Here is a 25,476-nt window from a genome sequence, read left to right as displayed (position 1 = left end):
ACCTGGAGAGAACCCACGCATGCATGAGAAGAGCATGCAAACTCCATACAGAAAACCCACGGCTGGAGTTGAACCCAGGACCTTTGTGCTGCAAGGCAACAGTGCTACCAATTGCGTCACCGTGCAGCCATATAATTCATAATTTATTTGAAACATTTCAGTGCTGCTGCGAACTAGCACCAAGATAACTAATAAACGTGAACAGTAATTACTGAATTATTTTGATCCTGTGGTCTTCTGACACAGAGAAGGTCATTTAAAAACAAACAAGAAAGAAGTATTGAAAGCCCTGTTCTCAGTAATGCTGGGGTGGATATCTTTAAAGGAGGCTGTGGAATCTGTAATTATCTTTCAATTAGCAGAGCTGTTATAAAGGAGGTTTATAACTCGAAACGGAACCTAAGGCAGGTAAAGCTGGGTTACAGGCGGTCCACAGAACGCTGCATTTTTATTGTCTTTGCCGTCTTTACCTCGTCGATGTTGGGGCATGCATCTTAACAAAGCTACGCCTCTTTAATGGCTCTGATCGCTGCTTTCTGTCAACAAGAGAAATAGCCCCCTAAATCAAACAAATTGGTGTAAACTGTTTCTAAGTAACTGTAGTTTGTCATTATTAAACAGATCAAATACTGCTAATGAAATACCGTGCACCACCGAATCGGTTCATCTTAACATCTCTGGTTTAAATGGATCAGAACTAAGAATTCCCACCATTTTCAGTCTGTAAACACACCACCGTACAGCAGGTTCTTTGCACTTTGTTTTAGTTAAATAAAGGAAATGAGATTAAGGATATGAACATTTAATTTGATGCATAAATGGTAATTATTTATTTTATGCTGGAGTCAAAACTGTGAAAAACTGTGCTGCACATTCATTTTTTCTTTTATGTGTCTGGGCCCAAATATAAAATCAGAGTCTTCAGGTGACCCACATCCTATTGTTCTTGCTGAAAACAGACAAAATATTTTCTATAGATGTAGAAAACTACAAAACAACAGATCCCCTTAAAATCAATTTTCTACAAATATTTCTACTTAACAAAAGGTTTTCTGTACCAATAATGAACCAGTGAGTAATAACTGAATAAGTAATTAAATGCCCAAATTGCAAGTTCCTTTGGTGGACGTTGTTCATGTTTTGTTCGTATTGTGAAACAATGTGTTTGTGTGTCTGCAGGTGCTGCTGTCAGAGTACAAGAAGACGGGCACGATGTACGCCATCAAAGCCTTGAAAAAAGGAGACATAATTGCTCGGGATGAGGTGGAAAGGTGTGTGTGATGTGTTTATTCCTCAGCCCTGATACTGAGTTAGTTAAATCTGATAAAGGTTTAGATCTCCTTTTAAACATGCATCTGCATGTGCTTTGTGCATCTTTTGGTTGAGTCTGAGAATGTTTTTGACCAAAATAAAGCCTTTCTCTGTGGTTCTTCGTGTAATCCATTTTATCACCTTCTCCCTGTGGCTTTAATCTTGTTCTTCCTTCCAAATCGTGTCTCCCTGTTTTTTCTCTCCCAGCCTAATGTGTGAGAAGCACATCTTTGAGATTGTGAACATGTGTCACCATCCCTTCCTGGTCAACCTGTTCGCATGCTTCCAAACGCCGGAGCATGTTTGCTTCGTGATGGAGTACACAGCAGGAGGCGACCTGATGATGCACATCCACACGGACGTCTTCACAGAACCACGAGCTGTGTACGTAATGCCTGTGTGTGCGTGTGTCTGAGTGAGCAACATTTTTCATACTTTACCAGCAAAGTGAGGATATATTTTTTAAATTGAGGACATTTTCCTGGTTCTCACTTTTTTAAATGCTGTTTTTAGGTTTAGGCAGGGGGTCGGCAACTTTTATTACCAAAAGAACCATTTTGCTTCCTCTTTAATAAAAAAAATAGTCTTGAGCTGCAAAGGGTAACACAGCTAATAAACGTTTTTTTATTATTTTACCTTTTACAACTATAGAATTTAACAAACAAGTGCAGTGTGCGTGTGTAGGCCTACTTAAAAATAAATTAAAGTCTGAACTACGCAGGCCTTTTAAGTAATAGGCCATTTTCTTTTTTACAAGTCTTCAATGTCATTTTCACCCTGCGCTGAAATTAAGATCCTGTAAATAAATGAGGGAGAAGACTGCAAAAGTGGAATGAACTGGCGATACATGGTAAATGAATGGCTGAATTGACCCAGTGCCCCATGCTGCTGGTGTCCCAGTCAGACTAAAGAAATACATTTTTGGATCTATGGGTCAAGCAGAAAGTTTGGTGGCTGATGCCAGTGCCCTAAAAGTTGTACTACTTCTATTTTATTCTCTGAGATTTTGATCTAAATGGCTCATGTTGTTCCTTTGGTTTCAGGTTTTATGCTGCCTGTGTGGTTCTTGGACTTCAGTTCCTTCATGACCATAAGATTGTGTACAGGTGAGTGAAGGTCCCTCATACATGCATTTGATCTGTAACTTGATGAAAAACGTGTGCTAACACTTCTAACACCCTCGCCATACACCACAAAGCCTCTTTGTCTTAAAATCAGATTCAGTTTGTGTTATTTATCAGATAAACAAATCAAATCCATTTTACAAAATACCTCTTTCATTTTATTTGATTCCACAAGGATTGTTTTCCAGCTAAAGCAGAATCAGGCCTGGTAAAACCTAAAGTTTGGCAGAATGAGAAAACTGTTTGGTGAAATGCTGTGAAGAGACACTTCTCACCTACATCTCTTCTCGCTCCTAGAGACCTTAAGCTTGACAACCTTCTGCTGGACAGAGATGGTTACGTAAAGATTGCTGACTTTGGACTGTGTAAAGAAGGTGGGAAAGACGTAGAGACATAGTGTTAGGTTTTTACTTTGCCCCTGCTCACAGAAAAGCTCACAGTCACCGTTTATTTTGTTTGCCACTTTCTGATTGCAGGAATGGGCTATGGGGACCGCACAAGCACATTTTGTGGGACCCCTGAGTTTTTGGCCCCAGAGGTCCTCACGGATACATCTTACACCAGAGCCGTGGACTGGTGGGGACTCGGGGTCCTCATCTATGAAATGTTGGTTGGAGAGGTGAGAACTAGGTTTACGTTTAACAAAAAAGGTTATGTTAAAACAGATTTAGAACTGCATAAAGATTTTTTTAAAATTCATTCTCTATTTGGAGAGCATCAATTCAAGAGCAACTTCAGTTTGTCCAGATTAATGATGTGTCCACCACATTCAGTCAGTTTTCCACAGTGTTCCAGAAGGTTGTGACCTTGGTCTGGGTGTATTCCACTTTTTATGGTCCTTTTGGGTCATCTCATCAGAAAACACATGTAGGTATGTGTCATTCTTTACCTATATGATAGGTAGAGTGCAGACAAATGAAGGTGTGAATTCAGCGGCTTTTTAACCAACAGCTATGACTGCACAGGTTTACATATAATGACAAGCCACTGTACCCAACGGTGGAGAGTACTGTGGATCGTTGGAAAAGCGGGATATTTGGATCTCTCTTGAGGTCTAGCCCTGTTCTGTGAGACAGAGAATGTTAATTTGTGTGACTGGTGTCCTATGATAAACAAAGGAAGGTTAGTTGGCATTCAAGACTGTTAAAACAGCCATTACCACCTAACAAAAGAACCATAAAGATGAACCACAAACATTAAAATAAATCAAAGCAAAAGCCCAGGTGCAGAATGTTTGCAAGACTTACTTAGCCGTGTGCTTAAAGCTGTATTATGTAACATTTGTATACATTTATTTTTTACATTTTTGTTGAAACTGTCACTATGTCCTGACAGAAGAATATGAGACAGATGATCTGTAAAAAAAAAAACCTGGCTCCTCCCAGTGGTCCTACTGCCATTTGCAGAAATACACTACTCCCTGTCAGAAACAACCAATCAGAGCAGTGTCAATCACGCTTCTGTTCACGCTGCTCACACCCTTTCCCCGCACAGCGCGTACCGTCGTTCAAGCTAACGATTGCCGGTGTGCCACAGCTGTGCCAATGGTGGAGAAACAAACTAATGTTAAAGGAATACTGCCGATTGCTTGAGTGGCACCTGCTCAGAAAACAGAGATATGTAAACAGAAGAAGACAGATGACAAAAAACAAGCTGCTTGTTCACAGTTGGCTCAGCTGTAGGGGAGGAGCTGTGGAGGGAGGCTGTAGCACAGCAGAGAGCAAGAGGGAGGGACTGGTAAGGTGCGCTTGTTCACATTTTCAGGAAGAAGTCCAGGTTTTCTCAGAATTCTCTTGTGCAGCTTTAATGCTAATGCTATGCTTTTCCCTGCTTTGTTTCCAGTCTCAAGTTGCCTTGAGATGACGTGTTGTGAATTGGTGCTATATAAGTAAACTGAATTGAATTGAATTACTGGGCTGCAGGCAGACCTTAGCTGTTGAGAGCTATTACGTAACTGAAGGTGTGCAGTGGCTTCTTGGAAGGCAAGAATTTCTCTCACTTATGGAGCAACTGGAGTGAGCCTTTTTCCCTATCAGAGAAACGAGTTTCTGCCCAGTTAGACTGAAGTGGTAGAGCAGGGGGAGGAGAGGCATATGAGAGCTGAGTGGGAAAAGCTGTTTGAGGTGTGGCTACTTGAGAAGGAGATTGTTCTGAAATTAAGGTACAAATTTTAGAATAAAAGCTCTGTTTTATCTTGAGCAAATGATTCTTAGTCTCTGAATCCACATAAATTTCTGCTTTTATGCAGATGACAACCAGCTATATTTATCAATGAAGCCAGTTGATTGTATTCAGCTGCTTGACCTGCATGCTTGACTTATAGACCAAACTGATTGTTGCTCTCAGGCCTTCATTATTCAGCACCTATCCATGTACCCACCTTGGACTGACATACCTTACCATTTAGTCCCAGTGGATTTTGACGAAGACCTTTCTTTTACCACATTTATTAAACTGGTCTCCAGAACTGCCTTCTTAACAAGCGTGATATCAGGCACATCTTGACCCAAAGCGATGCAGAGAAACCAGAGAAACAGGTCCTTCTCAAAATATTAGCATATTGTGATAAAGTTCATTATTTTCCATAATGCCATGATGAAAATTTAACATTCATATATTTTAGATTCTTTGCACACTAACTGAAATATTTCAGGTCTTTTATTGTCTTAATACAGATGATTTTGGCATACAGCTCATGAAAACCCAAAATTCCTATCTCACAAAATTAGCATATTTCATCCGACCAATAAAAGAAAAGTGTTTTTAATACAAAAAACGTCAACCTTCAAATAATCATGTACAGTTATGCACTCAATACTTGGTCGGGAATCCTTTTGCAGAAATGACTGCTTCAATGCGGCGTGGCATGGAGGCAATCAGCCTGTGGCACTGCTGAGGTCTTATGGAGGCCCAGGATGCTTCGATAGCGGCCTTTAGCTCATCCAGAGTGTTGGATCTTGAGTCTCTCAACGTTCTCTTCACAATATCCCACAGATTCTCTATGGGGTTCAGGTCAGGAGAGTTGGCAGGCCAATTGAGCACAGTGATACCATGGTCAGTAAACCATTTACCAGTGGTTTTGGCACTGTGAGCAGGTGCCAGGTCGTGCTGAAATATGAAATATTCATCTCCATAAAGCTTTTCAGTAGATGGAAGCATGAAGTGCTCCAAAATCTCCTGATAGCTAGCTGCATTGACCCTGCCCTTGATAAAACACAGTGGACCAACACCAGCAGCTGACACGGCACCCCAGACCATCACTGACTGTGGGTACTTGACACTGGACTTCTGGCATTTTGGCATTTCCTTCTCCCCAGTCTTCCTCCAGACTCTGGCACCTTGATTTCCGAATGACATGCAGAATTTGCTTTCATCCGAAAAAAGTACTTTGGACCACTGAGCAACAGTCCAGTGCTGCTTGTCTGTAGCCCAGGTCAGGCGCTTCTGCCGCTGTTTCTGGTTCAAAAGTGGCTTGACCTGGGGAATGCGGCACCTGTAGCCCAATTCCTGCACACACCTGTGCACGGTGGCTCTGGATGTTTCTACTCCAGACTCAGTCCACTGCTTCCGCAGGTCCCCCAAGGTCTGGAATCGACCCTTCTCCACAATCTTCCTCAGGGTCTGGTCACCTCTTCTCGTTGTGCAGCGTTTTCTGCCACACTTTTTCCTTCCCATAGACTTCCCACTGAGGTGCCTTGATACAGCACTCTGGGAACAGCCTATTCGTTCAGAAATGTCTTTCTGTGTCTTACCCTCTTGCTTGAGGGTGTCAATAGTGGCCTTCTGGACAGCAGTCAGGTCGGCAGTCTTACCCATGATTGGGGTTTTGAGTGATGAACCAGGCTGGGAGTTTTAAAGGCCTCAGGAATCTTTTGCAGGTGTTTAGAGTTAACTTGTTGATTCAGATGATTAGGTTCATAGCTCGTTTAGAGACCCTTTTAATGATATGCTAATTTTGTGAGATAGGAATTTTGGGTTTTCATGAGCTGTATGCCAAAATCATCTGTATTAAGACAATAAAAGACCTGAAATATTTCAGTTAGTGTGCAATGAATCTAAAATATATGAATGTTCAATTTTCATCATGACATTATGGAAAATAATGAACTTTATCACAATATGCTAATATTTTGAGAAGGACCTGTACATTTGTTACCTGGTGATCTGTACATTTCTGAATCAGCTCTCAAGATGCAGGTTTACTTGCCATTTCCAAGGTATGCCTCGTCTCTGTCCTGAGTTTGTTTACACCTGGATTTAGAGCTTTTCACCTGTGATCCAATCAGCCAGGAGTTTGGTTTTCCACCATATTTTAACAGGGCTATATACTCTGAACAACTTTACTGTCTACTGGATAAAAGTTGGACAAATCTCTTAGATGGATTGTAATGAAGTTGTTTCACTGTACTTGTGTGTTCTGTAGTCTCCATTCCCTGGTGATGATGAAGAGGAGGTGTTCGACAGCATTGTGAACGACGAAGTCCGCTACCCCCGCTTCCTCTCCACTGAGGCCATTGGGATTATGAGACGAGTAAGAATTTTGTCCTGTCGTCTTTGGCATACACAATGCACAGCAAAGGCTTTATTTGCATAGAAGAAACTCCCAGTACCTTATGTTAGTTATAAGACCCCTTGAATTTTCTGCTTTTGGTCACATTACAATCATAAATGTCAGGGTTTTTGACTGGGAATTTATGTGTGGAAGTGTGAGAAAAATTACACCTCATAGAGCCAATATTTATAGCTAAAATTGCAGCTGCAAGGGTTTGGGTGTGCCTCTACCAGCTTTGTACAACGGAAACTTTGATTCATTCCTCTTTGCAAAATAGCTCAAGCTCAGAGAAAGTCTATGAACATAAATCTTCGAGTCTTTGGTTGGATCTAGGTCTGGACTTTGACTGGGTCATTCTGAGTTCCAGAGGAGTCCCCAGAACAGAGCCATCCTTCTTTATCAGCTTGTTGAGCTTGTTTAAGTCCCTGCCTGTGATGCTGCTACCCCAGCAGATGATATACAAGATATGCAGCATCTTGCTCCAAACACTGAAGGACCTAAGCTTCATCAAGAAGTACAGTCTGCTCTGTCCCTTCTTTCAGACAGAATCTTTAGCCCAGTCTTTTACAACCTCCAACAGGTTTTCTTCCAGGATTGCTCTGCCTTTAGCTCCATCCAGTTTCTCTGTCGACTTTGAAGAAATGAACCCCCATAGCATGATGCTACCTCCACCATGTTTTACAGTGGGGGGGGGTTGATGTGGTAGTTACCACAGTTCTTCTTGGGTGCTTCTCTGATTAACGCTCTCCTTCCCTGGCCTGTCAGTCATGTTTTGGTGAGTTTGAAATTGTGCCATACTCTTTCCATTTTTGGACAATGGGTTGAACAGTGCTGTGTGACACATTCAAGGCTTGGGACATTATTTTATAACTATTGATAATGTCTCACACACTTCATGCAAAGGAGAGAGAGAAATATGTTATATTAATTCTTACAATCACAAAATCAACACTTTAAATTATAAACAGAGTTATTATTATATTGGATCTGTTCACTAAAAGTATCAGTAGTAAACCTATTAGTTATAACTGTAAAATATGTCATTAATAATTTAGTAAACAAACAAGATGTCAACAAACAGGAGAGCTAACTACTTAAAAGAATGAATATTCAAATGATTAATGATCATCAAGTTGTCCCTCTCTCTGAAAAGTGAACTCAGGGTTTCTTGCACATAATTCTATTCTTTTAAAGATTTTGTCTTAACTTTAAGGTATGTTTGAGAGAATTAAGAAGAGGAGTTCAAACAGGGGAAGGCCTGGAGGTGGGGTCAGATGTATCTTCATGCCAGAAAACAGCCTCATGGTAGGACAGGAATAGCAGTACCTCCAGCTGGGTCAGACCAGCTTGGGCTGTTCCTCCAGGTTCAGTCAGCTCTCTCAGCTATAGGGATCTTCAGCCTTGGCTCGCAGGTGCTCCCGACCCGGGGACGTTACTCTGAGGCTCACCCTCATGTTGTCATGCCAAGACCAGAAGAACTATTCTTTCAAATCTGTTTGTTTACCCTTTTTAGGAGATAATTGAAACCTGTCACTGCCTAGATAAGAATGTTACCGTCTGGAGCAGTGCAGTCCTTCCAGATCTACTACATGACCTAGAAAGAGACACAGCTTAGAAACCTGACTAGCCGAATAAGGCTGTTATGCTGAAGAGATTTATTCAACATGTTTTCACATTCATCTAACAGAATACCATAACAGCTTTATAGACATAAACATTGTGTTTAGACAATCTCCAGAGCACAGTCTGAGGATTAGAAGATCATTGCCTTTTCAACAGTCTAGCTCACAAACTGTAGGGTTTATTTATGTGCATGAACAGATATGTTCAAGGTCAGTTTTATGATTTCTTGATGCTTCCTAAAGTAACCCTGATTTAAACTTCTTCACAGCTTTCTCCCTGGTCCGTCTGCTGTGTTCCTTGGTTTCATTGATGCTGTTTGTTCTCTAATGTTCTCTAATGGAGCTTTAATGCCTTTATAGAACAGATGGACTCTATTTACTAATTTTCCTCTGAAGGCAGTTGATTGCATTGGATTTGATTTAGAGGTATCAAGGTAAACGAGGTTGAATACAAAGTTCATGTGTATAAGCAGCAAAGGGGAATAGAAGCACACAAGTACATCTGAAACCAATCAATTATAACTGAGACTGCAGTAAAGAAACTATGGCCCCCAACTATTCTGCACTACTTTATGTCACTCTGTCATATAGAATCACAAAAAAATGCATTAACGTTTGTGTTGTTACATGACAACATGTGGCAGAAAACACGCTGACTTCTGTTCAAACAGCTGGTTGACAGAATATACCCATGGTAATTTGTTGGTTTTTGTGTGCAGCTGTTACGGAGGAATCCAGAACGAAGGCTCGGATCAGGCGAGAAGGATGCAGAGGAGGTGAAGAAGCAGCCATTTTTCAGAGTAAGTACCCTTCTAATATCCACTTAGAAGCATCGATTTGGCGCCAAACTGCTCTGCTTCAGTTTTTTCTAAACCGCAGCTTTACTCGGCTTTCTGAACACTTGAAATAAAGAGATTGTAATCACACACATTCTAATTCGACAGTTTTAAAAGATCTTTTCGTTGTCCTTTTCCATCCAGAACGTGGACTGGGAAGCAATGCTGCAGAGGAAGGTGCCCCCTCCCTTTGTCCCGTCTATTTGCGGCAAGGAAGACGTCAGCAACTTCGACGAAGAGTTCACCATGGAGCCTCCGGCACTGACGCCTCCACGGGAGCCGCGCACGCTCTCCCGCAGAGACCAGGAGAGCTTCAGAGACTTCGATTACGTCTCGGACCTCTGCTAGTGAACTGAAACTGCAGGCCTCAAAGGAATGTTGGATATTTCTAAAGGCTTCGTCGAAGTTTAAGTCCCCAGCGGACGGGTGGTCTCTGCCTGCTGGCCGCACTCATCTGCTATTAATTACACTGTGAATGAACACAGAGACTGAGGGGATTTTAGTGTGTCTACTTTTTAAAGATCGTGAACTGTTAAATCAAAGCTAGGACAGGTAGTTGTTGGGCTTAGATGCTCCATCACTAAAGAAGGATAAAAATATAAGACCCTTTCATCCAGTCAGTGTACACCAGAGAGGAAAGCGCTGGTCTTTCATAAGACTCCTCTTATCCTGGTATGTGTAGCAACCTGTGCAGCTGTGAGGGGAGCAGCTGTGTACTGATGACTGATCAGGGGTTACTCTGTGGCCTCTCAAACCAATGCCTTACATTTTTACTTCCATGTGTTTTGTGATCCTTTGTAAACAGATTAAAAAAGCGTGCAGTGGTAAAGGAAAAAAGAGAATATGTGCTCAAAATTTGGTGATTATATCTGATACTCTTTGATTTTAGATTTTTAACTGTAGGGTATAAACAAAACCACTGCTGTGGATTATTCTGGTGATGTCCGCAAACGTCTTTTTAAAACTCTCCTGTTTTGATTTTATGTCTGTGATTAGCAAATACGTTGTATTTAATGCTTCCTTTGTGCATTATTCAGCATCCAGCACATTTTTTTAAATGAGATACTTTGATTGGTAGATTTAGTTGTCGCACAAAAACACTTAAAAGTCAGCATTAAAACTATGCTGCATAGAGGTTACTGAAAGGTAAAAATCTGAACACTAAACTGTGATGTATCATGTTGTCACCTGTGGGTTGCAGGTTAATTCAGTTAATTACATGTTAATTACATGCTACCAGAGTGTCTTCTGCATGAAATAAGCCATTTCTCTCCAGGACCAGTAAATCTTTAAGCTCAGCGGTTGCACACTTTTTTTTTTTAGGGTCTGATTTAAGAACATCACCAGAAGGGTGATGAGGATAACAAACCTTTTCTTCGTGGATCCTCTCCGATAGATGTCAGCGGTGAGCGCCAAATGTCGCTGCAATAAACCATCCTACGAGAGTTCAACAGAGGAAAACATGTTGCATAAATAAACCAACAAAAATCGATTTCATTTTATGTAAACATTTAGAGTACAGGAGTTGTTTGTTGTGCAACTATATGACCGTATTGTTTGGATTTTTCTTGTGTACGATGATAAAAACCCAGAAAACATGAGATGACATCTTTTATAAAGAAATCCTGCAGTGAACAATGTGTCCGTTTTATTTGTGTTGTCATGTATGTTTTGTGTGCCTGACTCAGAGTACCGTGTAATTGTAAAGTGGAAAAAACCCAACAGTTTTCACAAGTGAAAATATAAAGTATGTGCCACAGACAAGTATTCAGCCCCCTTTACTCTGATACCTCTAAATATAATCCAGTAAAACCAGTTGCTGTTAAAAGTATCCTAAGAAGTGAATAGAGTCCACTTGGGTATAATTTAATCTCCGTATGAATGCAGTTCTGTGAAGGCCTCAGGTTTGAGAGCATTAGTGAACTGGGGGTTTGATTATACATCAATATCTCAAGCCTGGAACATCACCTGTATCAATTATCATAAAATGGAGTACCTAGCCAGACATGGCCATCAACCTTAATAGAGAACATCAATTAGATAAGAGGCCAAAGGTTAATTTGAAGGATTTAACACTGTCATATTCATAAAAAAATGAAGCCAGTATTGGTGAAGCAGGGAGTCAACCCCTCATGATGCCAACGCTTTTAGAAACAATTTTAGCAGCAACTCTCAGTTGTTTTCTTTATGAAATCACAAGGTTGAGGAGGAATGTTGGTGTATTCTTTACCAATGTTGCTTCAGTTCATCAAGGTTTGCACACATTCATTCTGCAGAGTTCTGTTAAGGTCACACCACAGCATTTCAGTTAGGTTGAGGTCTGGTCGTTGACTGGGCCATTGCAATAGTTTACTGGAACTGCTACCATCAATGCCAATAAATGACAGAAACTGCTGCTTTAACAGATGTGATCACACTCAGGATGATCAGTCAACCAAGTATTTTAGATAACCAGTAACTGGCTGCTTCTTACCATCTTAAAACCTTCAGGAAATGCCAAAGCAAGCGTGCTAAGCTTTTTCACAGCTTTTTCCGTGTGGCCCTAATCTTTGTTCAACAATAGCAGTGTGGAATCTTTTGTGTTTTTGGTCAATAGAGTTTAAATTTAACTTTAGAACCTACAAAAGATCAAAATATTTTAGTACTGTCCTGGTGCAAAATAATAAAAGAGGTACTTTATTCTATCATGACTTTATTTGCTTATATAAATTTTTTTTATGAACACTACCTCCTCATGCACATTTTTCAATAAGACCAGTCACTTTTATTATTCCTGTCCAGGGTGTACCCCGCCTCTCGCCCATAGACTGCTGGAGGTAGGCACCAGCTCCCCCGCGACCCACTATGGAATAAGTGGTAGAAAATGACTGACTGACTGACTTTTATTATTCACATATGAAAGAGCAAAGACAGAGGGTCTTCAAGACAAAGCAGTAGGGAAAGACAACTGGACTAGATATCAGGTCTTTGTGAATGTGCTAAAACTAGTACTAAATAAATGAATGAAGCCTACCTATGTCTACAGTGTGGATGTACATGGCTTCTTTTAGTCCTGGGGACTAAACCCCCCCATCTTGCAATCCTAGTAAAATCCCTGATTTCAGGCTATCTATAGCAGCAGTATGGATAGGAGGAATGACGTCAACAAAAATGATACCGATAGCAACTACTGAATTGTTCCTAAGAATATTGTTGCTCTACCTGTCTAAAATAAAATTATCAGTGAAAATGCATTAGTGTTTCTTCAAAGTTAAACTACAGCTATCTAAAATAGTTTTTATTATTTACATTTTTATGAATTATTTAAATTGCATTATAGATATCTGAAATGAGAGTTTCTCCTAGTAGGAATTGAATTTCAACTATCCTCAGTATTCATTCTAAATAGGAAGAATGTTTTTGTGGATGAATCCAGCAGCAAACCCTATACACTGCCATAATGCGTGGTGTTGGAGCAGGACCAGAGAGCAAAATGGTGAATGTGGACAAATTTCATGAAAACTGGGCAAAAACCCAAGGTAAAACACAGGAAGTATTGGACATGGAACCAGGGTGAGCATAAAGGAGGATACCAGCAGAGAAAAATGAAAATCAAGGAGCGTAAAGACTGAGGAAGAGTCGAGAGTGACGTTTAAAGTACTGGGAGAGAATACTGAGCAAGGGGACTGAGAGAAGGAGACTAATTAGCACAGTGAACAGAGAGCTGAACTGGAACACAAAAGGAAAACAAAGCAGAAGGGAAAAACCTCACACTTACAAAAGATTATAAACTAATATGCACAGAGATCAGAAGACAATAAATCAAGAAATTCATTAAGGAATTAACTGTATAAGGAAAGACCTTAACAGCAATAATACACAACCCTGAAATGATCAGATGTCAAACAAAACCTGTTTATTAAATAATAACCAACAATGACATCATCATTTGAAAGTAATTACTGACTAACAGGCAATAGTAACAATAATGACATCCCGTTTGCCGATAATCAGCATTGGTTTCCACAGAAACAGCGGCAACCGCCGTGGCAGGCTTTTACGGCCGGAGCCAGGGGAGGGAACCAGGGGAGGGAACCAGGGGAGGGAGCCAGGGGAGGGAACCAGGGGAGGGAGCCAGGGGAGGGAGCCAGGGGAAGGAACCAGGGGAGGGAGCCAGGGGAGGGAACCAGGGGAGGGAACCAGGGGAGGGAGACAGGGGAGGGAGCCAGGGGAGGGAACCAGGGGAGGGAGCCAGGGGAGGGAACCAGGGGAGGGAACCAGGGGAGGGAGCCAGGGGATTCTACGAGGAATCCACTGGCTCCCTCTGGCCTGCTGTCTTCTGCCTGCCACAGCCACAAACTGAGCTCGGCCCTGCTGTCCCAGTGCCGCCCCACAAATAAAACTCCGCCCCCTCATTGGAATATAAGAACATGAAATAAAAAGAGCTTTAAATGAAATACGTAAGGTAGCTTTACAAAATAAAACTGCATTATGAAATAAATAAATAAATCTCTAATTAAAATAAATAAATAAATATTTAAGTAAATTAAATAAATCTTGAAATGAATTAAATAAAATAAGATGAAAATTTTCTTTTAACATAATTATTTTGTTTTATTTCATGGCGATATTTATTTATTTCATGGAATATTTATTAATAATTTATCAATAGCAGTATTTGTTTATTTATTTAATTTTGAATTAAACGGCTTTCTATAACCTACGGCCAATTTTATACAGTTTATTTGCAAAAAAAAAAGTTGAATTGGGGTTTAGTTCCTCTTCAAAGACCATCTCTTGTCATTATATGTTTAATCGGCTTGCCATATAGCTATCTGCTTGCCTGCCAGCCTGCCAGAGAGGGGAGTCGAGAGCTCTGCGGGCTACATGGTGCTCAATTTTTCAAGATGTCGTCGCTGGAACAGAGGTTGTCGCGAATCGAAGAGAAGCTAAAGCAAGAAAATGAAGAAGCTCGCAGGAGAATTGATCTCAATATCGACATGAGTCCGCAGCGGTCACGTCCGAGGCCGAGTGAGTATCTACCGGGAAGGGGGGGTGGGGGTCCAGGGTGTTAATAACGGTTAGAATAGCATCGGGAAAGACCCGAGAGGCGGAGAGAAGAAGCGAGGGGTGTTCTGCTTCTCCTAGCTATTAGCTACATTGCTAACAGGCTAGCTACGTAAACAAACACTCGCCCACCTTGGTTATACTGTCAAATAACATAACAACTACGACAGCTTCTGTATGAGGTGACGTAGAACCGAGCTTAAAGCGAAAAGACTTTCACGTTCGTTCTTCCTGACAGCCTTGTAGCTAAATCAATTTATTATTAGTTCTGTCAAACATGCTAGGTTAGCAGGCTATACTTTTTTTGACAGGCCCATCGTGAATATGAAAAATTAGTTATCTCCCCTTTATGATTGTAAGGTTAGAGACATGTCATTACTTCGTAATAGATGTGTCGGCTAAATATTTTTAGGCAAGCGGTATATTTGGTTGAGGCTTCGTGCATATGACAGGTATTGGTACGACTTCTGATCCTTGACCACACCGACGGTAATTAGTTTAAGTCCCCGCAGGTTAGCTAACTGGTAAGTGGTTGAGCAGAGGTTTAGGCTCCGATTAGATTGGGGAACATATCTCTGTTGTAGATAACGAGTTTTAGGGAGTGTGACACATTGACGACTAGTTTAACTTTTTATTATATATTATTGTTGAACCATCCCGCTGTTTTCCACTGTCAGTTTTGTGCAGTAGTTACGTGTCTCGTTTCCAATGGGTCAGTATATATGAAATGGACCCACATGACAGGAGCTGCTGAGGTTTTAATTAAGGGAAAAAACAAAACAACCAGAGCTGCTCAGCAAAGAAGTTTGCTGTTTAACTTTGCTGAAGCAACTGACTAACACTATAGTTGTGAAAAGGATAGAAAAAACGACCTTTTCATAAATTTAAGTGTACTTAGTGTCCATAGGGTTTAATTATCCCTGTTGATTTGAAAACCAAAAATAGCCTTGTTCAGTTGTTTGTTAGTTGTCATTATGCTTATTGTCTTTATTGTCAAATAGCCATGGGCCTGAATGAGATCCTCACTGAATGTTAATCTTGAATAGAAATATTAGTGGCACAGTGTTAATACAAGACCTCAAAGCATAAATGTGTGAAAAGATCTAATTGCTTTTACTTAAAACAGACGACACAACTGTTAATTTCACCGCTAAAATATAACCTAGTCATTGTTAGTTTTAATTAGGATTCCACTAAATATTGCGAATATATCTCCATTGCGGTATCAGTGTATGCAGCATTCATATCGCAAAAGACTGGAGTGCAGTAATTGCTGGCTAAAATGTTTTAATTGTTATAACTTGGATTTTACGTGCTTATATAATATTTATCCAGTTGGACAGACTCTTACAGCAGCAGAAGGGGAAAGGTCACAGAGTGATGGAAGGACAGATGAGAAATGGAGGAATGAAGATATTAGGCATATATCACATTTTATACGATCATCACAATATTTATCATTGTCTCAATCGCAAGATTTCCTAATACGTGTAGCCCTAGTCTTAAAGACGTCAGACGTTTATATTGTTTATTTTCCTACTTAGACTAAAGCAAAACAGCTGATTGATCATTTCCTATTTGTAAGAGTATTTTTAGCTCTTTATCTCTCAAAATATTATACTGCTTTGCTGGTCTAACTAACAAACTGAGGTTTCTTGACAGCGGTTGATTACATGGGCTGTCTGCAGTCAGGTGTTTAACAGACGTGCCACTCATAACTTGCAAGCTGTAGTTTTAAAATAATTTTTCAACAAGAGGGATTTGTGACATTCCTTTAGTTTCCACACCACCACTTCTCATGTTATTCATAACCAACAATGTGTAGTTGCCTTCTTTCAGCCAGCTGACCAGCAGTGTACAGCAGCGCACGGGGGAGGGGCAAATGCTGAATGGCTGGAGAACACTGATCACTGTCGCTAAGTGTTAAGTGCAGTCTGACATTATGGATTCCAAGTAAACAAAAAAACTTCATCTTTACTTAATTAGCAATATATTGTGCAAAAATTGTTTGAGTGCAAATACGTTTCAGCACATATGTGTTTTTACAAGCATAAAATACAGCAACTCAAGTTTACACGACTGGCTGCAATCTCTTCTCCATCTTTGTAAAATGCTTGAATAGTGGTGGCCCCACCTACTGCCCGATAGGCCACATGTAAAATCTGTTGAATTTGAAGCCTTCTTGTCATATTCTCTTCCTCATTAAAATTTTGGATTTGTTTTATTGCCCGGCACCATGGGATAGTGGTAACTGGCCCATGCCTCTTGTAAAATCAGAAGATTAGCCAACAAGCAACCAATCTGACTGTCTTCAAGCTCATTCCACTCTGCCGGAGACCTCGAATTCTAGTCCAAAGATGAGAAATATTAAAATTAAGACTCCTCCAGATTAGCCAAATCTGTATGCAGGAACACACTGGTCTAACAATGGCCATGGTGCAATCATTGACATTAGGTAACGTTATTTCTTTGCCTAATCAAAGCAGAACTTTAGACACAGCAGATTACTGGTCTGGTTTTGTTGCTTCACCAGCCCTCAGCCTTGAGTTCCATCCAGTGATTAACACGCAGCACATCTTTGATTAAAAAGGTGAGGACCAGTGCTGATGGCATTGAGCGAGTGTTCAGGGCAGTGGACATGGCATTTTGTAATGAGTTGATTTAGCTGAACGTCCTGCTGCAGAGCACAATCTCTACAGGTGAAAATATCTTTCAAGCAAAAAATGTCTTATTTGGCTGGGTTTGTCCAGCTGTTTAAGAGAGTCACCCGGCATTTTCATGTACATGCATTATTTTTCTGAGCGCCTCAGTCGAGTACTGTATGGTTTTGTAAGCTTTGTAGTCTGTAAGGGGTGGAAAATTACCAGCCTATATAATTTTTAATTCAATTCTTTTCTGTTTCTAAATAAGTTTGTGTCTTTGGGCTCATAATACTTTAACTATCAATTGTAAAAAGTGGAGAAATCTTATTTCTCTATTATATGATGGTGTGTGAGTGGGGTGCGCGTGTGATTGTCTGAGTAGAACAGCACAGTAATGTATGTGTGTGTGTATATTTTCTTTCTTCTGTCTAGTCATCGTGATCCAGCTCAGTCCTGCTCCAGCCCCCTCCCAGCGTGCAGGTATCATTCAATCCATCGCTCCTTCTGCCACTGCACCTCCTAACATCTGTGTCCCCTGTTTTAGAGCTCTTCCTCTGTTCCTTCATCATCCTCTCTACTTCATATTTTCTCTGTGCATATAATACCACCTATAGTGCTCTTGAGAGATAGATGAAAGGTTTGGGAGGAAGGTCTCGACCTAATCCAACATTTAGTTTTTACTTCGCTGTGCCTGTAAAGCCTTAAGGCTCTTAGCAACACAAACGCTTGTCTGGAATGTATTAACATGTTAATAAAAAATAACTTTTTTTGTACAAGTGAAAATGCAATATGCACCATATGACTAGGTATTAAGCTCTCTATGTAATTCATTGAAATTAGACACCAACAACTGTTTGCATCTGAGAGGAAAAGGCTCTGATGTGCTTTATTGTATTCGTTGTCATTTATTGTTACTTTGTGTCCGCCTTTAGGGGCCTCTCTGTGATCAATCAGTAGTTCTATATATATGGAGTAGAGCGACTACACATCAAGGGTGGTCGAAAGCAGATTTTGTTGCACAGCTCTGCAGTGAAACGGGATTTCATAATAAATTTAAAACTGATACTGTGATACGGAGTTGAAGCTGTAAACCATCCTTAGCATCTTTCATGTTAGGGTTTAGTACAATCAGCGTATTTGACTAATGGTAATCTCTGTATGCTCCCCGTGAAGTAAGTACACCCTCGCCTTAACTGACTGATTTCCAAAATGCTGATATTTCCTTCTCCAGCATGTTCTGTTCAACATTAGACTTTTCTATAGGATTAAAAAGCAACAACTTTGCTGTAAAATCTTTGACTTCCTGTTATCTGCTGAGGTCTAAATCCTTATTGTGGTTACTTGAATAAACATTAGACAGGCCTCCGTAGAAAATGGTTTCCTTCCTAGAAGCTTCTCCCCCCTTTGGTTCTTCCTCTGGCTTCATTTCTAAACACCAGATTTATTCTTCACTCAGTAACAGCTTCCACATAAAAGAGTAGTGTTGTGTGATTGAGCTGCTAGTGCTCATGTATGGTGCTGTAACTGATTGGAAAAATCTTAGTTAACGAACAGCAGATCATGGCCAAGCGTTAAATCTTCAGATCCTGTCCAGCAGCCACATCAACACAGTAAATCAAATCATTCAAATATGTGATTAGGGAGGATGATTTCTTGAGTGAAAAAGTTTAAATATAAACTTAAATGCAATGTTTAACATGAATAAACAATTTTTTGTTTTATGTTTTCCACTCCTTCAGTACGCTTGTCTTCCAGCACCCCTGTTTTTACTATTGTATAAAGCATGTTTATGAAACCAGGCCTTGTAGAGCTGGTATTTTAGCTCATCAGTTTATTTACTCCTCCTGTAAACTCACCTCATCCCTCCCATCTGTCTGTCCTTGTGTGTCTGTGCCAGTGGCAGGGCAGGGCAGTGTTGGTATGTGTTGATGTTCTCGGTGGGCGCGTGGACGTGTGCAGGACGATTAACCCTTTGTTTTGCTGGATGCAGAGAATCACTGTGCATGTGGCTTTTCTGCACGGTGCGGTGGAATGGGTTTCATGTTCGACACGTTCTCTAATCCAGCATCCCCTCTGATCTGTCTTCAGGAGGGCTATGAAAACTCTGGCATCTTTCTCTCACTGTTTTCTTAATAAAGATCCATCTTCCTGTCCAAGACTGACCCACCGTCTGACTTCTAGCTTAGTCTGTGCCATGCAGTTTTGGCTGAATTTCTACTCTCTCTCACACATTGGATTGTTTGATGTCTGTTTTTCCATTTCCTGGCACCCTACTTTTCCTTTTGCAGTGGCATTGTGTGAACAGGAGGCCAGGCAGCAGTGCATGCTGCAATCTTTGAGTGTCTCCCCTTCTCCCTGCCACGGCTGCCTGTCAGTCCTCCCGTCTGTCTGGAGTCGGCCGAACTATGAAGATGCTGACTGCTGAAGACAGTCTGAATCTTCTGATCTCTCCACACTAACTCATCCTCCCTTTCACTAACTAGTTCTCTTCTTGCAGGCTGAGTCATCCAGGTGACCTAAGGATGCAGACACCCTCTGGCATTTTCGGAGGAGCTGCAAGTCCACCATAAAGAAAAATATTCTAACTGTAATAACAATTGTAGGGTCCACAGCATGTTTGGAAGCTAGCAGCTTTATTTACATTGAATGATGAACTTTTGCCTATAGATAATGAGTCTAAAATGGTTTATGTCTGGGAAGTCATCATCTGTGTCTCGTCAAATGGATAAAAAAATTATTCAACTTATATTTTTGAAAATAGAACTATATTTGCTTGCAAAAGCTCTTGATATTCTTAAAGTGCTGAAGTATTAACTTCTGTGAGTCTACATGCATGCTGCATCTCCTGTTAACAGATTTTCCAGCCACTAAGGGTTTTTCTTCACTCGCAACTTAATAAAAAAAAAAAAAAATTGTCAAGGGTTATTAATGCTGACTTGTATTTAGGTTTTGTGGTGCTACAGCCACCAACCTCAGTGTTTTATGATTCTCTGTGACAGACCAACACAATGTTGTTCATGATTGTGACGTGGAAGGAAAATTCTAGATGTTTTTCAAAATGATTGACACAAAACTGAAAAGTGTGGTGTGCATATGAACCACATTTTGCTGCATGCTTTCGATGTGTGTCATTGTGTTCTTTACAAAATGGGTTAGGTTCTGTCAAATTGGAGAGAATCTGTGAATATGAACATTCAAGTTTTAAAACTTTAAAAATTCTCAATTGGATTTTGATGTGGACTTTGAGTGGGCCATTCTGCAATGATCTCTGGCTGTTTGTGTGGAGTTGTCCTGTTGGCCAGTCTACAGTCTTCTGCAGCATTGGCCTTATTTATATCCACCCTTCTTCCCATTAACTCTGAGTAACTCAGCTTCACTGACCCTGCTGAAGAAAACAATCCCCTACATGGTCTGTGATAAAATGCAAACAGGACATCTTATGGTTTCTTTAAACAATAGCTGTTTTCATGCCATTTTACCATGAAGGGCAGATTTGCAGACTGCAACTCAAGTTGAGCGCAACTAATAGTCCCCATGTTGACAGATCTCTGCAATGGACCACTCTTTCCACTTTGGATAGTGGACTGAACTGACTTATGCAGATCTGAGACATGTTCAAAGCTTGGGATATAGTTGGATATCCTAATGCTGCTTTAAACGTCTCCACAACTTTCACCCTGACCTGTCTGCTGTGTTCCTTGGTCTTCATAATGCTGTTCCCTAATATTCTCTAACAAACCTCTACGGCCTTCACAGAACAGCTGCAATTATACTGAGATTAAAGTTCACACAGGTGGACTAATTAGAAATGATGTGACTTGTGAAGGCAGTTGGTTGCACTGGAGTTTATTTACTACCATAAAGGTAACGAGTGAATATAAATACACCCTACCCTTTTTTTTTCCCAAACCACATAGCAATTTTCCTTCAACGTCACAATTATGCACTTTGTTGTTTTATTTATCAGTGTTCTAGTAAAATGTAAGGTTTGTGGTTATAACCTCACAAAATGTGGCAAAAGTTCAGGGGTTATTCAGTGCAAAGACGACTTGCCAAGCAAGCATAGATTTTACACTTGAGTTTGTAGTTTAGCTGAGTTTTATTGCTCCAGCAGTCACTTGAGTGACAAACCATCAGAACATTTAAGTACCCAGAACAATGGGACAACAATGTAACAGATTTGAATGCACCTAATTTTTTCAAAGATAACTGAGTGTTTGCAAATCCCAGTACTGCACCCTGCTAGCTCAGTCTTCACTATGTCTTATTATTGTACCATGAGAGCAGTGTTGGTTTTGCTGCGAGATAACTTCCCTGTTTGTTTTTACATTGGGTCGGGACATCAGCAGAACAAAAACAAAGCTTTGACTTTGTGGGTGCGGCTCTGAAAGAACTCCCTGACCGGGCCAAGGCCACTTTCTCTTAACGGTTCTTAGGGAAAGGACACAAGAAATGATGGGTGATGACTTTTTGTTCTTTACTGAATCTTGGGAAGAAATAAAAACTGAGAAACCTGTTGCAAAAAAAAAAAAAAAAATGCAGATAGGTTTAGAAGACTTCTACAAAACAGAACATCTACATCCCAGTCACCATCCTGTTCTGTTTATGGGCAAACGACTTTAAATCTCAAAATATTCCCTTCACTGAGTATATAATACACTCCCATGTCTCTCACTGATATACCATCTCCTACTTCAACCCAGCTCTCCAGCTGCCCCTGGTCAACGATGGAGGCAGCCGATCATCATCTTCAGAGAGCTCGCCTCAGCACCACCCCTACCCCAGTCGCCCACGACACATGCTCACCCTACCCACGCCTCCTTATGGCCTACAGAAAAGCCTAGAGAAGTATGTGTAATGTTTATCACACTGTGATGTACATTTATGGGAAGCTATTAGTGACAAATGTTTTATGGAACAACTCAAGAAAAAGGATAAAGATCAACTGGCACGCAGGTGAAAGTTTCACTGATGCTGATGCAATAGGAAAACAATTTATATTTCATTGAGTTATTAAACACCCCACCTGATGTAGGCTCTACCTGAAGCATACTTCCTGTAGCATCCATCGGATTCTGTAATTTCATTTGCTTGTGCTTTGTGTTTTCACAGTGTTGAGATTGACCAGAAACTGCAGGAGATTATGAGGCAGACAGGTTATCTGAAGATTGACGGTCAGGTAAGATCACACCAGAGCGTTTTAGTTGCCCACATGTTACAGTAATAGAGGTTAAACTTCACACTCCACTCTGAAATGTTTTGTTTTTCAGTCAGCAAGGAATAAAAGCCTGGTAATCATTTCTTGGTTTGAAAATATAACACCAATCGCATTGCCAGCTAAATAGTGGAATCGAGCAAATATCAATGCACCATACAGAGTCTCTCAGACATGCAGCAGCCCACAACATCCTGATTTTTTTCTTATTTTAATCCTTCTTTTGTTAGATTATTAAACCGTAGCTGTCACAAAACCTGAGCAGTTTTGAGAAGGATGAGTCGACATCTGTCCTCTAAATACGTGTTTTCACTGTGGGTTCCTGGAACCTTTATATCTACATAGGCTGTCTTTCTGTCTGTGTGTTTTCATTGTGGATACTTAAAGCCAGACCATTTATTCAGACTTCGACCCCTGGTAGGGTGCCGCTGGAGTCTGGGGACACAGACCTTTGCCCACGTCCACAGCAGAATCCAGAACAGGATTAAAAATAGTGAAATCAGACCAGCGCATCATTAATCTCAGATTATTTTATAGCGGTTATACCTAGAAGCCACGGATTGCCTCTCCAGGCTGTGTGAAAGTGTGTAGGTAGAATGATTAGAGGATTAGAGGAAAAATACACACATGGCTGCTGCAACAGCGATGCGTCTGCTTCATTCAAACTTAAAATCGAATGATCAACAATTTTGGCTGTGATTACTTCCATCTGTATCTCAAAGCATGAATGCTGAAAAATACTTGTACTTTACCAATTAAAATCTCTGAAGAAAGATACTCTCTGATCTCTGAAGATACTCAAATCGTAAGTCTGCACTTCTTATATTTAAATATTTCCGCTAAGCTTGGCAGATGTTATTACTGTGTTTTGAATCCAAACCTTGCAAAAAATGGGATGTTCAGCATGACAGGCTGAGTTTAAATGTTGTTTGCAAATACAAATACTGTACTCCTGCCCTGTAATATAACCACGGAGCTCATGTACCAAAGAGTGCGCAGCTTTCATACTAAAGGTTTGTGTATGGGAGAAATTCTAAGGCTTCAGAAGTACGAAACTGTGTGTAGACATGTCACCGCACACGTAGCCTTCATACATCCCAATTTGCAGTGAAGTTGGTGCAGCTGCACTTGGCGCATGGACCGCCCAGTCCCTAAATACATATGCAATGTAGTATAAGTAGTCGGAAGTCACCCTCCTGGTTTCCCTCTAACACTGAGGCCAGCTTCGAGCAGAGCTCCAAAATAGCTGCCCTGGGTAATAAACTGGCTAATAAGCATCTTCATGTGCCAGCAGGTCAGTACGATCTCTGAACAAAACGCTCCCTCCTGCATCTTCCATCCTCCAGCTGTGCCAAAGCCATCATTCCACAGTTACGCGTAACTTTATGCAGCTATTTATAGACGTGTGTGATTGTCTCCAGCTTGTCCACCGTAGGAATCATCAAACCTGACTTGTTTAATTAATCTGCTGACCCAACACAGTTTTTGTTTTCAGTAAAAATGAAAGTGCCCCTTAGATGATTCACATGCATTTTATGCTCTTCAGCGCACAGACCGATGAGCATTTCCTGTTACAGGTGACAGAAACAGAGGAAGTTTCAGTTTATATCTGACTGAGGTTGTTTCAATCATTTTCTGAGTTGTGTTACATTATTGTATGAGGCTAAATGTGATTCAGTTTGATCACTCTGGTTTAAACAATCAAAGCTGAAACTCATTAAAAAAAACATTAGATTTGATTCTCCATGAATTAAATAAAACTAAGTGGAGTCATATTTCAGTGTATTTATGTGAGTTTTAGTTCTCTGTAGTTTATTGTCTATTCAAAATGGTTTGCGTGGCTTCCGCACATTTTCAAGGCAGGTCAAAGGGTGGTGTGATTTACACACACTTTCTCGCAACGATCATTTTAGTACATGCCGAGTTGTGCGTGAAACATTGCGCCACAAGATTTTCGTGCGTAAGTACACTTCTTACATGAGGCCCCAGGAGAGGAGGAGATGACTGAGATAAATATGAAGTCCACTACGAGGCTTCACCTTCATTTCATGGTCCAAAAAGTCCCACCTCCCTAGCAGGGCTGTTTTTGCTTTTTGTCAGATTTGGTCCTGGTTCTTGGAGTGGAAACACACTTTATAGCAGTGGGCAGTAATGGTTTCAGTCCCTAGAGGCTATCATAGCTAAATGCTACATTCAGTTTAGACATTGGTGGTAAAAATTCAAGAATAAAAAAAAAATGTTTTCTAGTACTTTTAGATTTTATAAGACAAATAAACCTTATAAGGAGAAAATTTTCTTTTGCAGAACGAGGCCAGTTGAGTTCCATATTTATGGAAAAGGAGGACAAATATTTGTCCAGTTAAAATGAATGAAGCACATAGTTTTCTGCTAAATAACACCAAGGGAGTGAACATAAAACATATTTATGCCATAGTCATTCTGGTATAGAAATTCTATGCTAACACTGGATAAAAGAAGCATACAGAAGAACTACTAAAAATACCCCTTTCTCTACCTTTGTAGTTGAAAATGTTGATCAATTTGGTTCCAAAGTGTTAAGAACCAGAGGTTGCTGACCCCAGCCATCCTTAATATGTAGAAGAAGCACTGGAATGACTAATGGTAAAGGAGGCTTTGCTGCCTTAAAATGCAAGAAAATATGTAAAACTGTTTTAAAGTGTTGCTCAGAACATGGCCATTTTACTGTTAAATGTAGATTAAAAGAATAATGTTGTCTTTAAGACTTTAAGTGAATGTTGACAGAAATATTTTGAAAGGACTCAAACCTATAAGCCATATTTGGTGTTTCAAGATAGCAAATAACTCTCTCTGTAGATGAGGCAACATTTTACATGTTGAGGCTAGCATGAGCAATATGTGTTGCACACAATGATATCCCCAGTCAATTCTTGTTCTATGACAGAATTTAATGATTCTTCCATCCAGACAGGGTCCTCCCTAGATGGATGGTGGACCTTCAGCTTACCTCTGTATCTAATGAGTCTTTTACCTCGTTCCTGCCTTTGCATGTGACTGTTACAAAAACATCTGGCAGAAGTAATACAGTTGTTGTGGCCCCATTTCTATAATTGTCTGACTGTTTCTTAAATAAACATCAATACCTAGTT

At 40.4% G+C, this 25,476-nt stretch overlaps 2 protein-coding genes across 5 annotated transcripts in view; both read left to right on the top strand.

Moving 5' to 3' along the window:
* pkn1a (protein kinase N1a) overlaps positions 1 to 11,080 on the top strand; it is an 83,271-nt gene extending 72,191 nt beyond the window's left edge. For all 3 annotated transcript variants that reach the window (XM_047365372.1, XM_047365370.1, XM_047365371.1), the window contains exons 16-23: positions 1,180 to 1,271; positions 1,519 to 1,695; positions 2,355 to 2,417; positions 2,733 to 2,809; positions 2,912 to 3,054; positions 6,859 to 6,966; positions 9,329 to 9,409; positions 9,590 to 11,080. In XM_047365372.1, coding sequence (XP_047221328.1) covers positions 1,180 to 1,271; positions 1,519 to 1,695; positions 2,355 to 2,417; positions 2,733 to 2,809; positions 2,912 to 3,054; positions 6,859 to 6,966; positions 9,329 to 9,409; positions 9,590 to 9,793 — 945 coding nt within the window. In that variant the 3' untranslated portion in view covers positions 9,794 to 11,080. The remainder of the gene's footprint in view (positions 1 to 1,179; positions 1,272 to 1,518; positions 1,696 to 2,354; positions 2,418 to 2,732; positions 2,810 to 2,911; positions 3,055 to 6,858; positions 6,967 to 9,328; positions 9,410 to 9,589) is intronic.
* Positions 11,081 to 14,285: 3,205 nt separating this feature from the next.
* The window catches only part of map2k7 (mitogen-activated protein kinase kinase 7), a 29,532-nt gene continuing 18,341 nt past the window's right edge, over positions 14,286 to 25,476 (top strand). The window contains exons 1-4 of one of the 2 annotated variants that reach the window (XM_047365829.1): positions 14,286 to 14,455; positions 17,566 to 17,613; positions 21,837 to 21,981; positions 22,246 to 22,312. In XM_047365829.1, coding sequence (XP_047221785.1) covers positions 14,332 to 14,455; positions 17,566 to 17,613; positions 21,837 to 21,981; positions 22,246 to 22,312 — 384 coding nt within the window. In that variant the 5' untranslated portion in view covers positions 14,286 to 14,331. The remainder of the gene's footprint in view (positions 14,456 to 17,565; positions 17,614 to 21,836; positions 21,982 to 22,245; positions 22,313 to 25,476) is intronic. The other variant, XM_047365830.1, reaches the window with a different exon arrangement.

This window comes from Girardinichthys multiradiatus, chromosome 5 (genome assembly GCF_021462225.1).
Source record: "Girardinichthys multiradiatus isolate DD_20200921_A chromosome 5, DD_fGirMul_XY1, whole genome shotgun sequence".
Taxonomy (NCBI): Eukaryota; Metazoa; Chordata; class Actinopteri; order Cyprinodontiformes; family Goodeidae; genus Girardinichthys; species Girardinichthys multiradiatus.
Note: the sequence above shows the minus strand (reverse complement) of the source record. Positions and strands in the feature narration are given on the sequence as shown.